Raw genomic sequence first — 18,908 nt, 5'->3', positions numbered from 1 at the left:
TATCCTTTGCCTCAGATTTTAGAATCATTAGTAACCTTGGCTGTCTTGTTTTCAATACCCTCATCCAAATGATTTATACAAAATGTTATGAATAGCAACAGGCCAAAAATTGGACCCGTGGGGCACTTAACTCATAATCATTTTCCAAACTGAGGACCGTGCATCTGTGGCTACCCTTCATTTCTAAAGTATTTTTGGTCCACAACAAGAACACATGTAGCCAAGAAGCTCTGGGGTTGAATATTTTAACTGTAGGCAATACTAGAAAATACATTAGTCAATGGATCCAGCTGCTAGCACCTAAGGATGATTTTCCTAGCATCTTGGATATGCGTTTCACATACGGTATATTCATCTAATGTTTAAAAAATGAATCCCACCAATGGCTATGCTACATAGTTAACAAAAGTAATAAGAAGAGGAAGGAAGGAGAGTGACAGTGTTTAAAAGAATGGAAAAGTTTCTCACAAAAACGGTACTGTTAGAGGGCAGAGAATATTTGAATGGGAAACACTAATTTTAGCAGTATAGTTATTAATAACCTATACATGACCCATTTATGCACACAAATCTCAGCCTGTCAGCTCAGATTTGAAGAGGTTCCACAAGTAAAGGGAATAGAAGCAGAACCATTTCAACCCTGTAGTAACCACCAGGGGGACTAAGGCTAGGGACAGACATTCAAAAAGCCTGAGCCTGAATTAATTCAATCTTTTCAGGTTAGTCTAACCTGGCTAGGCTGAACCAGTTTGTAACTGTACAGACATCCCCTCTGGACTGAAAAAAAATCAGGCACATGCCTGCAGTGGCTCAGGCTATAAGCCGGGGGGGCACTAGAGCAGCCCTCCCTTCCCTTCGACAGGGCTGAGCTGAGAGGTCATGGCCAGGCCCTGGCAGGACACTCTGTTGTTTCCCCCTCCCCCTTCCTGAGCAGCCCAGCAGAGAATGTTTATCACCCCTAACTCAGTGTTTATTAAACCATTAAGAAAACCAAGTGTCTCTCCATTAATTCAAGCTCTTCTTAAACAGCTTTTCCAAGGAGATTAAGCTACCTGTTGATTAGCTCCAAAAAGCCTGTCTGCCTTTGTCATCTCCCACAGCATGGGCTTTAACCAGCATGTGGTATGCTAGCTAATGCTGAGGTGTCTGCATAAGGCAGAGGGGTGGAGGGAATAATCCCTGCTTAGCAAGGTGAAGCCAGGCAGATGCTTTGTGCCTGCAAGTCTCTGCTGGAACTCTGTCCAGGGAGCAGAGGGGAGGGGCCAGCCCTGCTGTAGAGCAGAGAGCCCCACCCAGCCCAGAGAGCATGCTGGGATACTGGGGGAGTCTGTTTTTTCTTAAACCAGCAAGGGGTCTGGGACAGACATTGCATGAACTGGTTTGACCTAAATCAGTTAAGTCTGATACTACATTCAACCAGGCTTATCTCAAACTGGTTTCAGCCATTTTCAAACTGGTTTATGTGCCTTGAACATCTGTTCTGTTACAGGTTTAAACCAGTTTCTGATCACTTAAACTAGTTTATGTTTAATGTCTGTCCCTAGCCACAGTGAGGGAGAGGACCTCTTTCCCTATCCTAAATGTTTGGCCCGTGTATCTATGTAATGTCTGATCTGCTTTCCCTAGCCTTTCCACTCTGTATTTTCCCAATGACCCTATGAGCTGTGGAGCAGAGAGCACCCCCAGGACTGCCAGTGGAGATATCAGTTAGGAGGTGCATATTCTTTGCATGTGTTTTGCATTCACAATGGAGCCTTTAATGATGCTACATTAAAGTCCACACTCCAGTGGTTCTCTACTCTTTTAGAGTAAAGGCACACCTCACTAACTTCTGTCAATTGAGTTGACACACTGGTTTCATTAACTAAATTATTTATTATGGTGCTTACTTCCTTGCAGAGGTGCTAGGCAGTGGAACAGGGGAATGGCCAGGCAGGCAGTCTGTGCTTATCTGCTTATCTCCTCACACCTAGCTTATCTCCTTATACCTCGTGGCTCCCTTCAAAGTATCTCATGGCACCCTGGTTGAGAATCACTGCCTTACTTATGGACTGACAAAAGATTTCCCATGTAGGATGAAATTTCTCTTACACTTCAGTGCTGTTCATCTCAAAAACACATTCTGCATATTTATTCTCTGTGGTGCTTCCATTTAAATTAAAAGAGAATTGGATGTGCAGTATATGTACTTGAGCTGCAGTACAGGTAAAAGAGCTGATTGTGTATGTATGAGATATGTTTAACTCTGATATATGTGTGTGTGTGTGTATACACACACATACTTTTATGTGTGTGTATATATAATACTAATTTGAAATAGTTCAGGCCCTGTGAATAATATATGTAAGAGTTCTTAATTACTAGTATAACTTCATCCAGTTTGGCACTGTTTGCATCTATATTTAACATTATACAATACTGTTCTCAAAACCATTCTCTATTCTAGTCAGAAAAACTATATTTAACCAGTGCTAGTAAATACTCAACTAGAAAATAGTGCAGGCCTTGAACTGGCCACACTGAGCTAGAAAGCTGTTCTTGAACATGTAATATCAGAGGCAGATCCTCAGGGGGGAAATCCTGGTAGCAATAAAAAAAGGCATGAAAAGAAGCAGTGCACACCACAGGAGTCACCACCGGCAGACACGGAGGCTCGGTCCTCCTGAGAGATGCTCTGGCTCCCCTCCTCCAGTTCTGCCCTGGCTCTTCTGTATTGCAGTCTATTACATTCTCCACAATTCCACTGTGGGCTGCAACTGTCTCAAACTAATCAGGCCCCACTCTTGACCCACACCTGTTTACAGACCCTTTTTCACTTCACTTTCCCATGAATGCACAATTTACAACATTTGCTTGTTAACCTCTGTATGGATCATGTTATATTCTATTGCACCCTTGTTACTCTATATTGCTGCAGACAGGTGTTGCCTTTGTGCAGGGGCAGCTAAGAGCTGTCCTAAATCTTCCCTATCTGCATGCTGTCTCCAACACAGGAATGTTGACTTTGAGAAAATATAAAATCCTGAGAGGTTTTGATTGGAACTCTGTAATTCAGGGGTGTAAAACTCATCCTGGGCCCCAGGCTGAATCTGGACCATGGGGTTCCTCCCAGGTTGGGTCCACAGGGCCAGCAGCAGCTGAAGCAGGTCTGGTGGTAGCAGTAAAAGTCTGGCAGTGGACATCTGGGGCAGTAGTGGAAGTCTGGGTGCTGGCAGGGCTCTGGCAGCCACAGGTTGAGCATAGCCCTTGCTTGCCCCCCTGCTGGCTACAACCATGTACGTTGTGACCCCGGGGCTATATATTCAGTGTCAGGCCATGCCCCCTAGCTTTGCCCCCAACTTCCCCTAGCCCAATAGGCCAGATACACCAGATCTGACCCATAGGCTGTATGTTTGACACTCCCCTGTAACATGAATGTGGGCAGTAGACTAGAGGTAAATGGAGACTATTTAAGAAATGTAAGTGTAAACAGCAGAAAAGACAATGGAGCAAATCATTCATGATAGAAGCCTCTTAAAGTCAATGGATTAATATCGGATATGAATTTGTTTCAGTGTATCTTGAAGAGATGCAGTCCACCTAGGGGATATACATCTCCACATAGATATGAGTAGGTAGTAAGAAGGGGAACTGAGAATTTTCTTAAATATATGCACAAGCAAATTCAGCAAATATTTGAGAACCAAAAAACTAATAAAGCATATGGGGAACTACTTGTTGCATGATTCCCCTGATTCAGAGGCTCTTGATCACTGCATTGCATACTCCTTACCCCAGCATCTCCTTTTTTCCACTGTATTCCAGTTTACTATGCCATACTTGTTCATGCAGCTGTTTGCCTCCTTCATCTGAATGGTTTTTCTTTTATCCTACATTATAGTAGCAGCAGCAGTATGGAGACCCTACAGAATTACCAAAAGACAAGTCCCAAAACTGCATTTTTTCAAGCCTAAAGATTTACATGAACAAATTTTGTTGGGTTTTAAGGTTTGAAAAAAGAAGTCCAAAGGAATAGAAAATGATCATGTACCAGGGGTTGGCAGCATTGTTGGCTGGAGTGACATAAACACCCAAACCCTGAGCAATGCCTCGACCTGAAGAGCCACTGGCAGACAACGAGGGAACTGTGAGGGGCCTGATCCTTGTTGCTGGGAAGCTGGAGCAGGTGACTGGCAAACCGCAAATAGCTGCACCAGGCTCCAGAGCCCTTGTCCAGGTTTCCCGGCAGTGTGGATGCACACGTGCCTCCAGGCAGACAGCAGGGGTGGGACTGGGGTTGGGCTGCCCTGGGCCCCTCCCCACTGTGTGGCTAGAGGCGAGCATGTACCCACTGCCACCATGGAGCCAGTGCCAGGGCTCCAGAGCCTGGTGAAGCTGCTTGCAGTTTCCTGGCTGCAGCCGACCTGGGTTCTCAGCTGCTGCCAGCCATGGATCCCAGGGTGCTGGCAGCAGGGCTTGCAGCCTCCCAACCCCCTGCTACCAGTAGTCTGGGCTCTGTGGCTGGTGGCAGCTGCCCAGAGCCTAGGCCAGCTGTGGCATGCCAAGTAAAATGGCCTCACATGCCATGCTCTGGCTTGCATGCCAGGGGTTGCTGACCCCTGTCATATACCAAATTTTGAAAAAAAAGGGGAGACCAAAAGCAATGTTAGCATTACTGCAGTGACTTTCTCCTTGTTACATTATATAAAAATCTATCTGTGATACATTTATCTATACTTACTTCTTACACAGAGAAAATAGTAGGACACTGTCAGAGTGGATTCTGGAAAACTAGGCTCTACTATGGATCATATACTTCCAATTTGTCAGCCATTAGAGAAAGGATTGAAATATAATCAGAACATGTACAAGTTTTAGATTTTAAGAAAAATTATGATAGCCTATCATGACTTCGCTTCTAATGCCAAGATGAAATGAGGGGCGTGTGTGCACAACACTTTAAAGCAGGCTAAATGCTTTTGCACCGCTTTAATTGTGCCTTGGCGACATATTGCGCATTAATTCCAGCTGCTGTAGGAAATTCAGCAGTGTAGTGCATCTTGAATGACTTGGGGTGCAGCAAACTAAAACTCCTTTGAGGAGTTTTAGTTTGCTGCCCCTACAGCCATGGAGCAAAGCACCGAGCTCTGTGGCTCTGCAAGAAGCCCATGCAGGCAGCCTGGCAGCAGCCCAGGAAAGAAAAGCATCGAGCCTGATCTTTTCCCTCCCCCCTGCCTGGAGCCTGCCTGCCTGCCTGAGCTGCATGGGGGCCCGGTGCTTTTCTCCACAGCTGCTGTGACCCCCGGGACCACCCAAGGCAGGTGCCTGGGGGCGGGTGCCACGTGGGGGGGCGCCGCTGCTGCCATGGAGGGAAGCACCAGCGCCCCCTCCCCACAGCAGCTCACCCTCCCTTCCCCACCAGAGAGGCAGGTAAGTCAGCGGGGTGTGTGTATGACACCACTACAATTTAGGGCCCCTGTTTTGTTTACACCTGCCCTAGGACACAAGGAAGGAACTTGAAAACACTGATATGATTATAGGATGGTATAGCTGTGTGTCTCTGGCTCAAGAAACAGAGTATGAGTAAGAAGTGAAATCTCTGCCCCTATTTGACATTGGCATAGGTTTAGAGAATGGAGATGCCTTATCCTCATCATTCTTCAATGTGTCAAGGGAACACCTGATATGATCATTGCAAAATTCTCAGCATGGCTCAGACTGAACTGACTTTTGGAGTATGTTGATCTGGTTTCCACTGGAGAGACAGAAGATATGGTGCATGAGATGACTGGAGACATGATGAAAACAAGAAAAACAAGACTTAAAATCAATTAAAACAAAAACCAGATACATTGTGGGCATATCTACACATGCAGTTACGCTGGCTTAAATTTACCGTACAGTTATGTACTACACAGTAAGTGGAAATAGACTGGTGTCTACACGTCCAGGCATTAAAGCGCATTAATGCTGTGTGTGAACTGACTTGGGACTAAAGTCCCCACACATAGTGTTATTGCGCACTAAGGTGTCTACACGTGCATTACTGAGCAGTAACTAATTAGGCATAAATTTGATACCTGCATGATGCAGGTATCAAATTTACACTTAAGTCGGTGTAAGTCACTATATTTACTGTGCAGTATGAGCGTGCACATGTAGATAAGCACCCATACTATGCAGTAATTTCAGTTACTGCTTAGTAAATGTGCACATGTAGACATATCCTGTGTGTTACCAAGAATACCTTGCAGTTAATAATTGTAAATGTCAGCAAGATAGTTTAAATAACTGGGAGTATTAATTACCAATAACAATATGATAAGAAAGGAAATTAAAGGCATGGGTAGAAGCAGAAATGTCTGTTACTTTATTCTGAGAGAACTTCTGTTGAATAAAATCTAATAGAGAATTGAAGGAGTCTCTGAAAAAACAGGTATACTAAGAGCAGTAAAATTCCAACTGCTGTAGTGGGTGGCGCATGTAGCTAGAGTGATGGAAGACAAACCAGGTAAGCATTCCTTGGAAAAACATTTCTACGTGAGCATTCTTTGCATAATCATTATGACATATGGAGTAACTGCACAGGGGATTGCTTGTTGGCTAAACAAGATGGAAGATTAATATTGAGCAAGACCTAAGAATTCTTATTGTAAATTATAAGCAACAGGAAAAATATGTTCTTGACTGAAAGAAGTAGGGATAAATTGAGAGAGTATCCAAGAACCATTTTGGTGTGTAGTGTCAGGGAATAGTAGTACTATTGCTTCATATAATGCATCACAATATCATTATTTTCTTTTAACCCAGTTTAATTCTAGGCATTGTCCAAAGTCTTACAGTATTAAAATAACTAGGCTAGTGAATCAGTGAACTTTGGGTTTAGGGATAGTCTTGGACCACATGATCTCCAACAGCCCTGATTTGACCTAACTAAACCTTGCATCATCTTTGCAACATAGATAGTAACTGCAGAGGGTCCTGTGAGGCTGAGTGTTTTAAAGTGCTTTGAATATGTAAACATATAGACTGCTTATGGATGTGAAAAAAAACAGCACTTTACTTTCAGCTTGGAATACTCCCATGCTGAGCACAGCACATCCCCAAAAGAGGCATCAGGTTAGTTTGACCTGGCTCACCCAACATCTGTATACGTCGGGTGCTTCACCAGGGCTTTTTGGCACTTTTATCTAATAACTGATTTTATCTAATAACTGATTGAATCAGCTATTAAATAAAAGTGACAAAAAGCCCCTCTTAACCACCCGATCTATACAGATGCTGAGGAGCTGGGTCAAACTAGTGTGTTTTCTCTTCTGGTAAAGCACTGTTTGTTTGTTTTTCACATCTGTCAGTGCCCATACGTGCTAATTTGTTCTTGGCAGTAGTATTTATCCCCTTTTTCCTGTAAGTAAACTGAGGGATGGGGGGTTATTCATTTTGTAGGAAGTTTCAGGATGTTACTGCCAGAACCAAGACTAGGACTCCTGTTTCCATGATTCTAATCTGGCCCCACTTGAGGTGCCCCCTCCTGCATATTTGCTGGACATAAGGAAGAATTTCTTTACTGTCCGAGCCCCCAAGGTCTGGAACAACCTGCCACCGGAGGTGGTTCAAGCGCCTACGTTGAACACCTTCAAGTGCAAACTGGATGCTTATCTTGCTGGGATCCTATGACCCCAGCTGACTTCCTGCCCTTTGGGCAGGAGGCTGGACTCGATGATCTTCCGAGGTCCCTTCCAGCCCTAATGTCTATGAAATCTATGAAATATTTATTAGTTCCTAGATGTTTCAAATTTTGTATATATTAACTTATATCATTGTACTTATTACCTGTAAAGGAGAAGGTGTGAATTTAACTACCAGCATTAACTATGTCTGTGGCACTCACAGTCCCCTGCAGTGGCCTCTCATAAAATAAAACTACATTTTTAATCTTGATTTTCCTCTTTTTTTCTTTAGAGCTAAACTTCTTCAGAACTAAAAATTATTATCCAGTCCTCTGAGACAGACCTCCTCCCACATTACCTTTGATTCTGAATGTTATTTGCATGCAACCTTAAACTCATGCCATAGTTTTGATTTTAGAAAGAGAAATTGACATTGTATGAGGACACATAAGCCAAAGCTCTTTGTTTCCTCTTCATTACTTAAACTTTTTTCAGTGTCCAACATCAGATCTATCCAGATGGTAATGCTGGAATAGAGGAGTGCGCAGAAAGCACACTCACCTCCACTGAGTGATGTCAGTTTGTTATATTACTGGGATGGAGGCCAGTGCAAAAGCTCAGTGCAGGCTTAGTTTCTCTGAAAGTTTACATTAATGTTCAGCTGTTTTAAATGTTAAATGTAGCAAAAAGAACAAAAATTATTAATGGCCAGTGTGCTAATTTGTTTCCATTTCTTTAACAGTGAAATTCGAAATGTTAGAAACCTAAGTTACATAGATCCAGATGCCTTTAAGAACCTCCCACTGTTAAAATACCTGTAAGTATTTGACACTTAATGCCTACAGATTGTTATCTATCTTGATGGTGCACTACTACAATGTGGTGGGGGTTTTCCCCCTTTCAGAACTGGATGGAATTTCCCCTCCCCCATATTATTTTAATACTAGATAACTAGCTAAACTAGGGCTAGGCAAGACAAGGGAAACAATTTGTTTTAGCCTGGATGTTCCAGCTTCTCAGGACCCACCTTTGGAGCAGTGGGGGTGGGTCAGGCTAGAATTAGGCTAGGACTATGAGTCCCTTCACCCCAGAAGTCCAAGCCCTCATATAAGAGGGTGATCTCTGGCACACAATTTCATAAAGTTGTTCATTTCCTATGTTTGTTTTTTACTACAGTAATTACATCAATAAGTTTGACCTGCACTTGCTAAAAGGGGTAAATGTCTGTACTTAATATTCAGGACCTCCTATAGACTTCTAGTCAATTAAATTGTGGGAGGGGAGCATTTGTAGAACTTTACAAAAGTTAGTATGCCCTTTTTAAAATTTTTATTTTTCTTCTATTGCATTTGCTTTTCTTGTCTGTTGTATACTTTTAGAATTTTCAAAGATGTTAAATCTAATTTCACAAATTATTAGACTTGACGCAGGTATTACCAGATGAAATTCTATGGGAGGTATTATGCACATGATTAAAATGGGCTCTTAATAAATCTACTGGAAAAATTAGGGAGAAAAATACAATATAATACAATATTTTATCCATTAAGTATATGAATTTATGTACAGTTTTTAAGAATGGCCTCAGACCGTTTCATCATTAGACTCAGTTTCTTGTAAGTTCCATTACAAAAATGGGTCTTTAGAAGTCTTCCTTTATCCATGGCATCTTCTAAGACATGAGGGTAACCAGAATTTAAGATTTTAATGAGGAAAAGAAAAGAAGAAAACAGACCTTATAATTCTGAGTGGAGGATTGGAATGCAGGAAAGAGGAGAAAATGAATTTCCAGGTTTGTTTTATATGTTAGGGAACAATAAACTTGGACACAAGCACAATTTTATTTCTATTGCAAGTCACTTTTAGAGTAATGCTTTCACTCTGAAGGAGACCAATAGTAAGAGAAAATAACTATTTCTGCAAAACTGAGGGAGAGTTAGACATCTGGATTCTGTCCTTTCAAAGTAATATTTTAAACAATTTTAGCAATAATGAATAGCAGAATATTATGTGTCTCTACTTAGAAATGTAAAGCAGAAAGCTACTTCAAGAAATCATGTAGTCCAACCCCCTGCTCTGAGGTATAATGAAGTATAGCATCCTAGACAGATGTTCATTTAATCTGTTCTTAAAAATCTCCAGTGAAAGAGATTTAGATAACATATTCTAGTGTTTCACGATCCTAATAGTTAGCAGAGCTTCCCTCAGATTCAACTTAAAACTGCTCAGCTGCAAAATAGTCTTATTTCTTCTTGTCCCTGCCCCTCAGGTGATCATGAAGAACAATTGTTCACTGTTTTTATACCTTATTCTTTTTCTGCCATATGGAAAACTATTTTTGTGTCCCCCACTCAATCTACCCTTTTCTAGGTTAAGTAGTGCTATGGCAAAAGATTGAAGAAATTGGGTTTATTGTTTTTTTAAAGCCTCTTATTCTTGTTGCTTTCTTTTGGATTCTATCTAATTTGTCTACATCTTGCTTAAAGCACACTATCCAAAACTGGAGAGGTAGTTCAGCTGAAGTTTCACCAGCACTGTGCACTGTAGAGTAAGTACTACTTATGTCTTACAGCCCAGCTGGAAATACATTCCAAAATGTTATTTGCCTCTTTTGCAACAGCATCCCATTGTTGACTTCTATTCAGTCTGTGATTCACTATAAAACACAGATTCTTTTCTGCTGTACTGCATTGTGCATTTGTGTAGCTGATTTCTCCTCCATAAGTGTAGCACTTTGCATTTAGCTGTATAGAATTTTATTTTATTGCCTGGAGCCATTTACATGGTTCAAGAAATAGAAGCAACAGAGGATATATTTTTCCTTCAACAGATGAAAGAAGTTTGTATGATTTAACAATATTTTCCTTTGGCTATTTTGGATAGTAAAACCACTTGTTTTAATATTTGTAATACAGAAGTCCCCTTAATAGTCCAGTTGGGCTCCAAACATATAGAGAGCCCTGAACAGCTCATACTCTGAGGACATGAGTGAGAAAGATAAGAGAAGATAGAAAGAGAGTGCATACAGAAGATATAATGAGATTAATTGCTTATTAGGGATGTCACCTAGGGATACACAAATGACAGTTACTTTAGTTGGGAAGGTTTGAAACCATTCAGTACTTTGACAGGGTAAGGATAAGGGCCTGGACTTCAAATTATCTTAAATAATGAACATGTTTGAGAGCTGTTGGATACAAGGTGGTGAAATATCCCAAACCAGCCCAAAATTTAAAAAATAAATTGTTTCATGGAAACTGGCTCCAAACACTGCAAAATACATTTGTGTTTAGTTTAAAGTAGACACATTAAATCGTATGAAAATAAACAGAAGAGTTCAGTCTCTGTATGTCAGGCTCTCTTTGCCAGATTTGCTCTCTCAAGGACTCTCTCAGACTTTAGTTTTCAGTTCAGCGTGCCCTGTGTCTTTGGAACGCAGAGCTTAGTACCTGATTCACTGTGGCATACGAATGCCTTAACGGTGGTGGATCTCCATGAGGGGGACCCTGGTCTGTCAAAGAGCCTCTACACTGGAATGCCTCTACAATAAATCCCCTTGCAAACTTGAGCATAGAGACATGTTGGGGACAGTGTTAAAGGGCTCCTGCCAGCCAGACTCCAGTACCTTTCCCTGGAGGTTCCCTCCACCAAAACCAAAATACAAAGAAAAGCTGTTTTTCTCCTTCCTTCTCCACATCCTTGTATCAGTCCATCGTAGCAGTTCATCTCAGAGAACTGGGCACTCTGTTCTCCCAGAACACATCTCTCCACCTCTTTCTCCTTTCTGTATATTCCAAACATGGCCCATCCTCTTAATTCCAGAACATATACAGTCACTCTCTGTCCCTTCTATGTGTCTGTTCTCTGTCACACTATCCCAAAGGCTTGGAAGAGCCTACTCTCTGCTTTAAGAACCTTTTCTCCCCTACCTTTTCTTCCTATCTCAACTCACAGGATATCTTCCTCTGCAAACCTGTGTAACTCTCTCATACTGCTCAAAATTCACTACCTCTTGTGGACTCTAATTCATTTAAATTCTCCTTGCTTTTCTGATCCAGTCATTCCACAGTGTTGAAGCTGAATCATGCAAAACTTCTGTTGACTTTGGTGGAAGCAAGTTTGGGTGCTTTGCCTCAAGAGAAAATCTCTGCAGTTTATATCCCTAAAATCTCATGCTGATTTGTATAGTGTTCTCCCAGCCCCATGTTTAGATAAAGTGACATAAAGTAAGTCCTTCTGGACATGTGGAGTGTCCAGGAAGTGTGGCATTCCAGGATACAGTATGGATGAGGAACTTGTGGGTTAGCTGAACAGGAATTTTTTAAAGAAAGGCAAATGATGTATATAATTTGAAGAGGCCAAGCAAGATCATTGCAGGGAAGAGAGTATGCTTATATAAATATAAGTCAAGTATAAATATGCTTGACTATGCAGGTGAAGAACATATTTAAAAAAGCAAAGGAGGAAGGAGAAGATTCATACTTAAAATTTCAGAGCTACATCACTTCAATGTGGAAAGTCACCAGCATAACTTCTCTACAACAGGCATATAAAAACTCAAGTACCAGAGATGGGGCAAAAACAAAGGGTGACAAATGAGTCTGTGACACTACAGAAAAGACTGGGAAAGTAAAATCAGATGCAGAATTACAACAAAGGGGCAAGACCACTTTCACAGTTAAAAAAATAATGATTCAGTGCAAATTTGGCAAGATGGACACTTTCCAATTAAAGCTAAAGTAATCAAAGAGCAGTCACCTCAACCATATTCTGTGATAACAGATGAAGGCCAGATCTTAAGAAGGAATTACAAACATCTGTTCAATATTCCTGACAATGAGGATGATATGAGTGAAATAAAAACAGTGGGTGCCTATAAACATGCTCGGGGAAGGAGGGACGTTTTAATTAAAGCGCTTCCCGAAGAGCTGCTCTTATTAAAACACTGCAACGTCACATGTATTAAGCCCCCATGTGTTTAAAAATGGCCACAGGCTGCTTTAACTAAAGCTCATTTGATGAGCTTTAGTTAAAGCGCCCAAGAGGCCATTTTTAAACCCACCAGAATTTATACATGTCATGCTGTGGCAACGCTTGTGCGCAGAGCAGACTTGATTACTTGAGTCTATGTATATAGGCACCCAGCGACACCAGTTGAAATCAGTTTATAAGGTGACCCAGAACCTGACCCAGAGAGTGGCCTTTCAAAGACAAACAAAGACATAGATAAAAAAGGCCTACGATATAGAAGATTTCTGAAACAGCCAAAGAGATGGATTGAGACATGTTAGTTTGAATTTGTAATTGCTGTTTTCTTAATGTTATTAGTCTAGTTAGGATTTAATAAAAAAGGAAGATGCAATATAGATGAAGTCCCTCTGGACACACAGTATCCAGGAAGTGTGGTATTCCAGGAGGCCAGCAGGAACTACCAGATAGTAAAACAGGACCAGGCCAGCCATAAGACCCTTGCAGGGGCAAGAGTAAAAACTGTTACCTTTTTACTGTAAATAGATGTATATACCCTTCTGTGTGTAATAAAGGCTTGATTCTACTTCAAAAGCCTCAAGATACCACAGATAACTTGTTTCTATGTGTGTTGAGTTTTTCCATTTAACAGTGGAGAGCTTGAAAGAGCCACCCTGCTCTGTTGAAAGCTCTGTCCATTCCATGTTTATTGCGTAGCTAAAGTTGATTTTTCTCTTATTTTTTTTTTCTTTTTGATCCCCTGTGTTAGTGGGATTTTCAACACTGGACTCAGAGTATTTCCTGACCTCACCAAAATCTATTCATCCGATGTGAACTTTTTACTGTAAGTATCTGCGCTGAAGAGTTGGTTAGAACAGCACTACACTTACATACCAAACAATCCCACAGTGGATCATCTCCCTTTTAGAGGGAGGTATCAAGTAACTGGCAAAGTGAAGTCTCTTGGAAATCTGGCAAGAGTCTCTCTCTTAGCTGGCTATCTCTGCTCATCTGCTTCCAGATCCCTAAAAAAGAAAAAGACAAGAGAATTATGGAAAACATGGAGGGGAAATGTTAACATAACACCTTCAAACCTTTTTTTTTAAAAGAAAAAATCCAGTTTAGGTTTAGCTCAGAGTCTCAGTGAAGATTTTTATGTAGGGGAAGGGCTTATTTTATCCAAACAGGTTGCTCTGCACAATTTTTGTTTTAATTTAAGGGGGAAAATAGAAGAAAGGAGTGCAAGAAGCAAACCTGAAAAACTAGGAAAGGTAGTTGAGCTTGTAAATTTCTTGTTGAGGAATTTGGTTTCATGCCCGCTGGTAGCAGCAGTCCTCAACTGCTAAGGATACCAGCTGTTCTTAACAGACCTCTTAATACTCCTGAGGGATTAGTCAAGTCGCTAAAATGAAGTGCTGTTAGGTAAACAAAACTTTCTGAGATACTGTAATTGAAAGTGCAGATCTATGCTGAAAGGTGTCTTTAGAAGTGACATAATATGTTTTCAGTTTGTTCTTTGCCAGTGGTTTCAGTTAAAATTTGCCTTTTTTTAACATAAAAATAAGTTTATCTATGTAATGGGCCTGCATACTTAATTAGGGATATCCTTTTGGTTTCCCAAGTATGAAGAAAATAATCTGCATTTGAAGTTTATCAGTTTTGTGGATGATGAAAAGGATATGCTTGCATCCATCTCCTCCTCCTGTGTCTATACCAGTCTTGAAAGCTTAACCGGAGTTTAAAATACAGCAAGTACTTACTTAGTTAATAGGCAGATTCAGGAAGAATACACCCAAGAATCTGTCTTTTCTAGAGAGTTGACCCAATTAGCTAACTCAGTATAAAAGTTATCATAGAAGACACAACTGATATTCAATGCAATTCTCAAGTAAAGACAAAATTAGGAGGATGGAATGTGTTTAGTAAAAGGATGCCACTTTTGCTTAATGACTTTCTAGATTATTTTACTTTACTAACACTTGAAAAAAAGAACAGAACATGTTAGTGCATATTTTTTCTCATTCATAGCTTTAAATGTCCATAACTTTAAGGGCTGAAAATCTTTTTTCCTCCAAAAAAAGTTTCCTCCAAATAGTTGCCTTGAATTTTAGATTTTGGTAAGGCTTATAAATGAGCTTTATTTTTTACATTTTTTCATAGCCATTTTAAAGCAGGTAAGCAACTTTTCTGATTGAGACCTCTCTAGAGGCCTTCGTGATAGACCCTATGGGGGGATGTTGAGAGAGCTGAATCTCTTCAGCCTTCACAAGAGATGGCTGAGGGGAGATCTTGTGGCCGCCTATAAATTTATTAGGGGAGGTCAACAGGGAATAGGGGAAGCACTGTTTACTAAGGCGGCCGAGGGAGTGACTAGGAATAATGGGTGTAAACTAGTTGAGAGTGGATTTAGGTTAGATATTAGGAATAAATTTTTCACAGTAAGGGTGGCCAGGATCTAGAATGGGCTTCCAAGAGAGGTGGTGCTATCACCTAGCTTGGAGGTCTTCAAGAGGAGGCTAGATAGTCACCTGGCTGGGGTCATCTGACCTCTGCCCTCTTTCTTGCCAGGGGCAGGGGGTCGGACACGATGGTCCATTGTGGTCCCTTCCGACTCTACAATCTATGAATCTATAGAGAGGGAAAATGTTTTAGATCCATGCTGAAATAACTCAAAAGCAGCTGAACTAATTTACACAAACTTTCTGAAAAGAAACATAGCTAAAATTACTTTAGGGAGTGGAAGTAGTAGCAGAATATATCACCCCAAAATGATATTTGAGACAAAATTATTAGCAGTAGAAAAAGTTTAGAATCAGTGTGATTGCAAAGATAAATGTTAGCATGTATACATGAAATAAGGGGTAATGAAACTGAACTTGCCCCAGAAGGGGCCAAGGGCTAGAGTTTCTTAGTTTTTGGAGCTCTCAATGTGGTCAGAAAAAATATCCTTATTGCATCACACCTCACTTACTAATTAAAAAGAACAGTGTTGGCAGAATCATTTGTTAGGTAGAACCCAACATGAGGAACAGGAGGGCATGAATGGAACAGCTTGCTTTCTAATTCCTCCTGAAACTGCCACCACCTATTTCCTCCCATCTTTAAACTCAGATGTAGTGGATTTGTTTCCCTTCCCTCATTCTCTGTTATCTTTCTAGCATTATAGTACTTAGGTCTGTGATAGGAGAAGCTCTGAGACAGGTCTGTGTAGAAGCTGTGGAGATGACCAGTGCAAAGGATTTGGGAAATTGATGGACTGCGGAACAACCATTTGTCCAAGTTGAATGTTTGGACTAGATGACCCAAAATATGTTCTTTTCACTTGCTAGGACTCTGTAATTAAGGATTAACAGTTAATCTTTTCCTTTGTGCTATGTGAAATTTAGATATCTCAAGAAGGCTAAAATCTGTTTGTGGGTTTTATCTCATGTTATGAGCGTATTTATAGAAGAATAGAATGTCAACTTTAAGTTAGCTTGCAATAAATTTGTTAAGATTATGATGATTTATTTTATTTAGCTATTTGCTAATGCCTTGGCTTATGAAAGTAAGTATATGGCTGTGCTGTTATCCAGTAGAATCACACAGGGTAGGCACACTTTTGCCAACAATATAAGTCCTAACTATTTTATAAAAACAATCAGCAGTAGAAGTATTAAGGGTACATATACTTTCTGGCTCACTGAAGGCACTTGATTACATTCCAAGGGCCAAAAAATTATTCAGGTACCCATAGATCTTGCTTACATATTTTGCATTTTATTGTGCTGTTTACCAGTGAACTGCTGAACAATAGAAAATGTAAGCTAGGTCTGTTCTGCTGTACAGCTGTTTTATGGTGATGTTGTCTTTTGTCTCCTTTTCCAGTGAAATTGCAGATAATCCTTTTCTGACTTCAGTGCCTGCAAATGCCTTCCATGGGCTGTGCAATGAATCCCTTACACTGTAAGTCTTTCCTTTTTAAGTCATGTGAAAGTCAGATTGCCTGTGCTTACCTAGCTAATCACTATAACTTATGAAATAACTGTTCCAGAAAAAGCACTGCAGATGCTTCCTTAGCCTGACAAAGGGTATTAAACCCGAAAGCTTGCTAAGAAAACAATTTCCAGCTATTTAAGTTGGTCTAATAAAAGTTATCAGATTCATCCAAATAACCTTGTCTTCCTCATCCATAGCAGTTTTCTTAAGAGAGCCATTGTGGTCATGCATTATCTATAGCCTGGTTTACATATTTCCTTTGCTAGTGACAGTGACTTGGGTTATGGCTGTCTTCCTCTAAAATAACTCTTTCAATAATAATTGTAATAGCAGAAATTTGAAGTTTGGCGGAAATAACATTAGGAAATGTACAATTATACAGGAAGGAACCACAGAGGGAAGAGATTGTTATGAGTACTTCCGAAATGTTGCAGCACAGCTAAGTGCTACCACCCTTTGCGGTAGTGTTGGTAGAACTCAGTTGGCTTTGTCCTTATTGTGGATACAGTTACTTTGCAAAATAATAATGACAGTCCAGGGCGAACTGCATTTGAGAATAACATGATTAATTTATATGGTACAGAGCCAGTCTGAGCCACAGAGAACAACACCTAGAGATAGGAAAACAAGGGGGTGTTGTAATGCTTTGGGACTGTTCCTAGCTGGGGAGCAGAGCACTGATCAAGATTTTGCAAATTCAGTCAGATCTTTTCTTTTCTTTTTCTTATTTTTTAAGCAAGCTATCTTTCAGTCTAGCTTAATCCTTCTATCTTTGCACAATTTTGTTCCTTTGTTCAAAAAGGAAATGTCAGGAGACTTGCTGCACTGGCTCACGAGGGTGGGTGAATTATGTGCTGCAGCCCAGCTGCTTCTCCCTTAGAGCTTTCATAGCTACTTTGTCTTTTGGAGGGAAGGCAAAAGCTAGCACATGTTCCAAGTACTGCCCTGCATTCAGTAGTCGGTAATGCTGCTGGGCATTCATTAGACCAAACATTATGCTATATGTTCAGAAGATTAAAATTACTCCATCCAGGTGTATGCTGTTGCCCTTGAAAAGATAAAACATAGGTCTTCAAGAATCTGTTTATTACAGACTAATTTAATTTCTTTCTTTGCAGCAAACTCTACAATAATGGCTTCACTAGGGTCCAAGCCCATGCTTTTAATGGAACAAAGCTGGATGCTGTGTAAGTAGCTTCAATGAATCATTCATCAATTTAGCCACATGGAGGGAGCATAAAATTCTCAGCATATCTTCAATTTTTGTCTTTTTGACTGACATATGACAGAAGCCTGAAAGAATAAAAACAGGAGATTACAGTATGTGAAGCTCAAAACTGTGCCAGGGATATCAAACTGGATAAAGAGAAGTAGTTGGCTATGTTAATCGGAAGTCAGGAACAAGGCAGGGTAAATTTGCACCGTATAGACCAGGGCAGGCAATTATTTTGCCTCGAGAGCTGCTTAACTAGTTTTGGTGAACTGTCAAGAGCTGCAAGGGTAGCCCTGCCCCTTGACAGGTGCCTTGCCCCCTGGTCACCACCTTGGGACTGGAAGTCCCACCCCCTGACCTTGGCCACTGGAAGTCTCTCCCCTTGCCCCCAGAAGTACTCCTTTTGGGAAGGGGTTTTGCCATCTTGGAAATGGAAAAAAAAAACCCTATATACTAAAAGTCAAACATTGACAATAGCATATTTTAATTTTATTTTAAAAAATATTTTTGTCCTGATTTGTGTGTTTTTTGTTGTATATATAGAGGCGATTCCATAATAATTCAAAATGAAGTCTTACTCTTGTATATTGTGGTGGGGTGTGGAGGGGTAAAGGTGGGTGGGTATGGGGTTTGTGGGGGGTTGTAGGTGTGTGTGTGTGTGTGTGTGTCTGTGTGTGTAGATATATGTGTATGTGGGTTGTGGGGGTATGTAGATGTGGGTGGGTGGATATGAGGGGTTTGTGGGGAGGTGTGTTTGTGGGGGGGTGTGGATATGGGGTTTGTGGGGTTTGTGGAGGGGGAGTGTGGGGGGGGGGTGGTGGGGTGGGCTGGGGGGGGTGTGGGTACATGTGTGTGTGGTGGGGTGTGTGAGTATAGCAGCGCACAGGGCTTCCTCCAGAGGCATGCAGGTGTGTGTATAGGGGAGGATGTGGGTGGGTGTGTTGTTTGTGGGGTGTGTGACTGTGTGGGGGAAGGTGTGGTTGTGGAGTTTGCAGGTATGGTGGGATGTGCATGGGAGCCCCCTACACATGCCCCCCTGAGCCGTTCAGCCCCTGCCCTGCAACACTCCAGAGCCATGCCACTGCCAACAGTGCGCAACC

The 18,908-nt window shown here is 41.1% G+C and overlaps 1 protein-coding gene across 1 annotated transcript in view; it reads left to right on the top strand.

Moving 5' to 3' along the window:
• Positions 1-18,908, top strand: part of TSHR (thyroid stimulating hormone receptor) — a 195,471-nt gene that overhangs the window by 129,106 nt on the left and 47,457 nt on the right. The window contains exons 4-7 of the mRNA XM_025196595.1: positions 8,392-8,466; positions 13,387-13,461; positions 16,485-16,562; positions 17,714-17,782. Of these exons, the coding sequence (XP_025052380.1) occupies positions 8,392-8,466; positions 13,387-13,461; positions 16,485-16,562; positions 17,714-17,782 (297 nt within the window). The remainder of the gene's footprint in view (positions 1-8,391; positions 8,467-13,386; positions 13,462-16,484; positions 16,563-17,713; positions 17,783-18,908) is intronic.

The sequence above is a fragment of the Alligator sinensis genome, unplaced genomic scaffold (assembly GCF_000455745.1).
Source record: "Alligator sinensis unplaced genomic scaffold, ASM45574v1 scaffold289_1, whole genome shotgun sequence".
Lineage (NCBI taxonomy): Eukaryota > Metazoa > Chordata > Crocodylia > Alligatoridae > Alligator > Alligator sinensis.
Note: the sequence above shows the minus strand (reverse complement) of the source record. Positions and strands in the feature narration are given on the sequence as shown.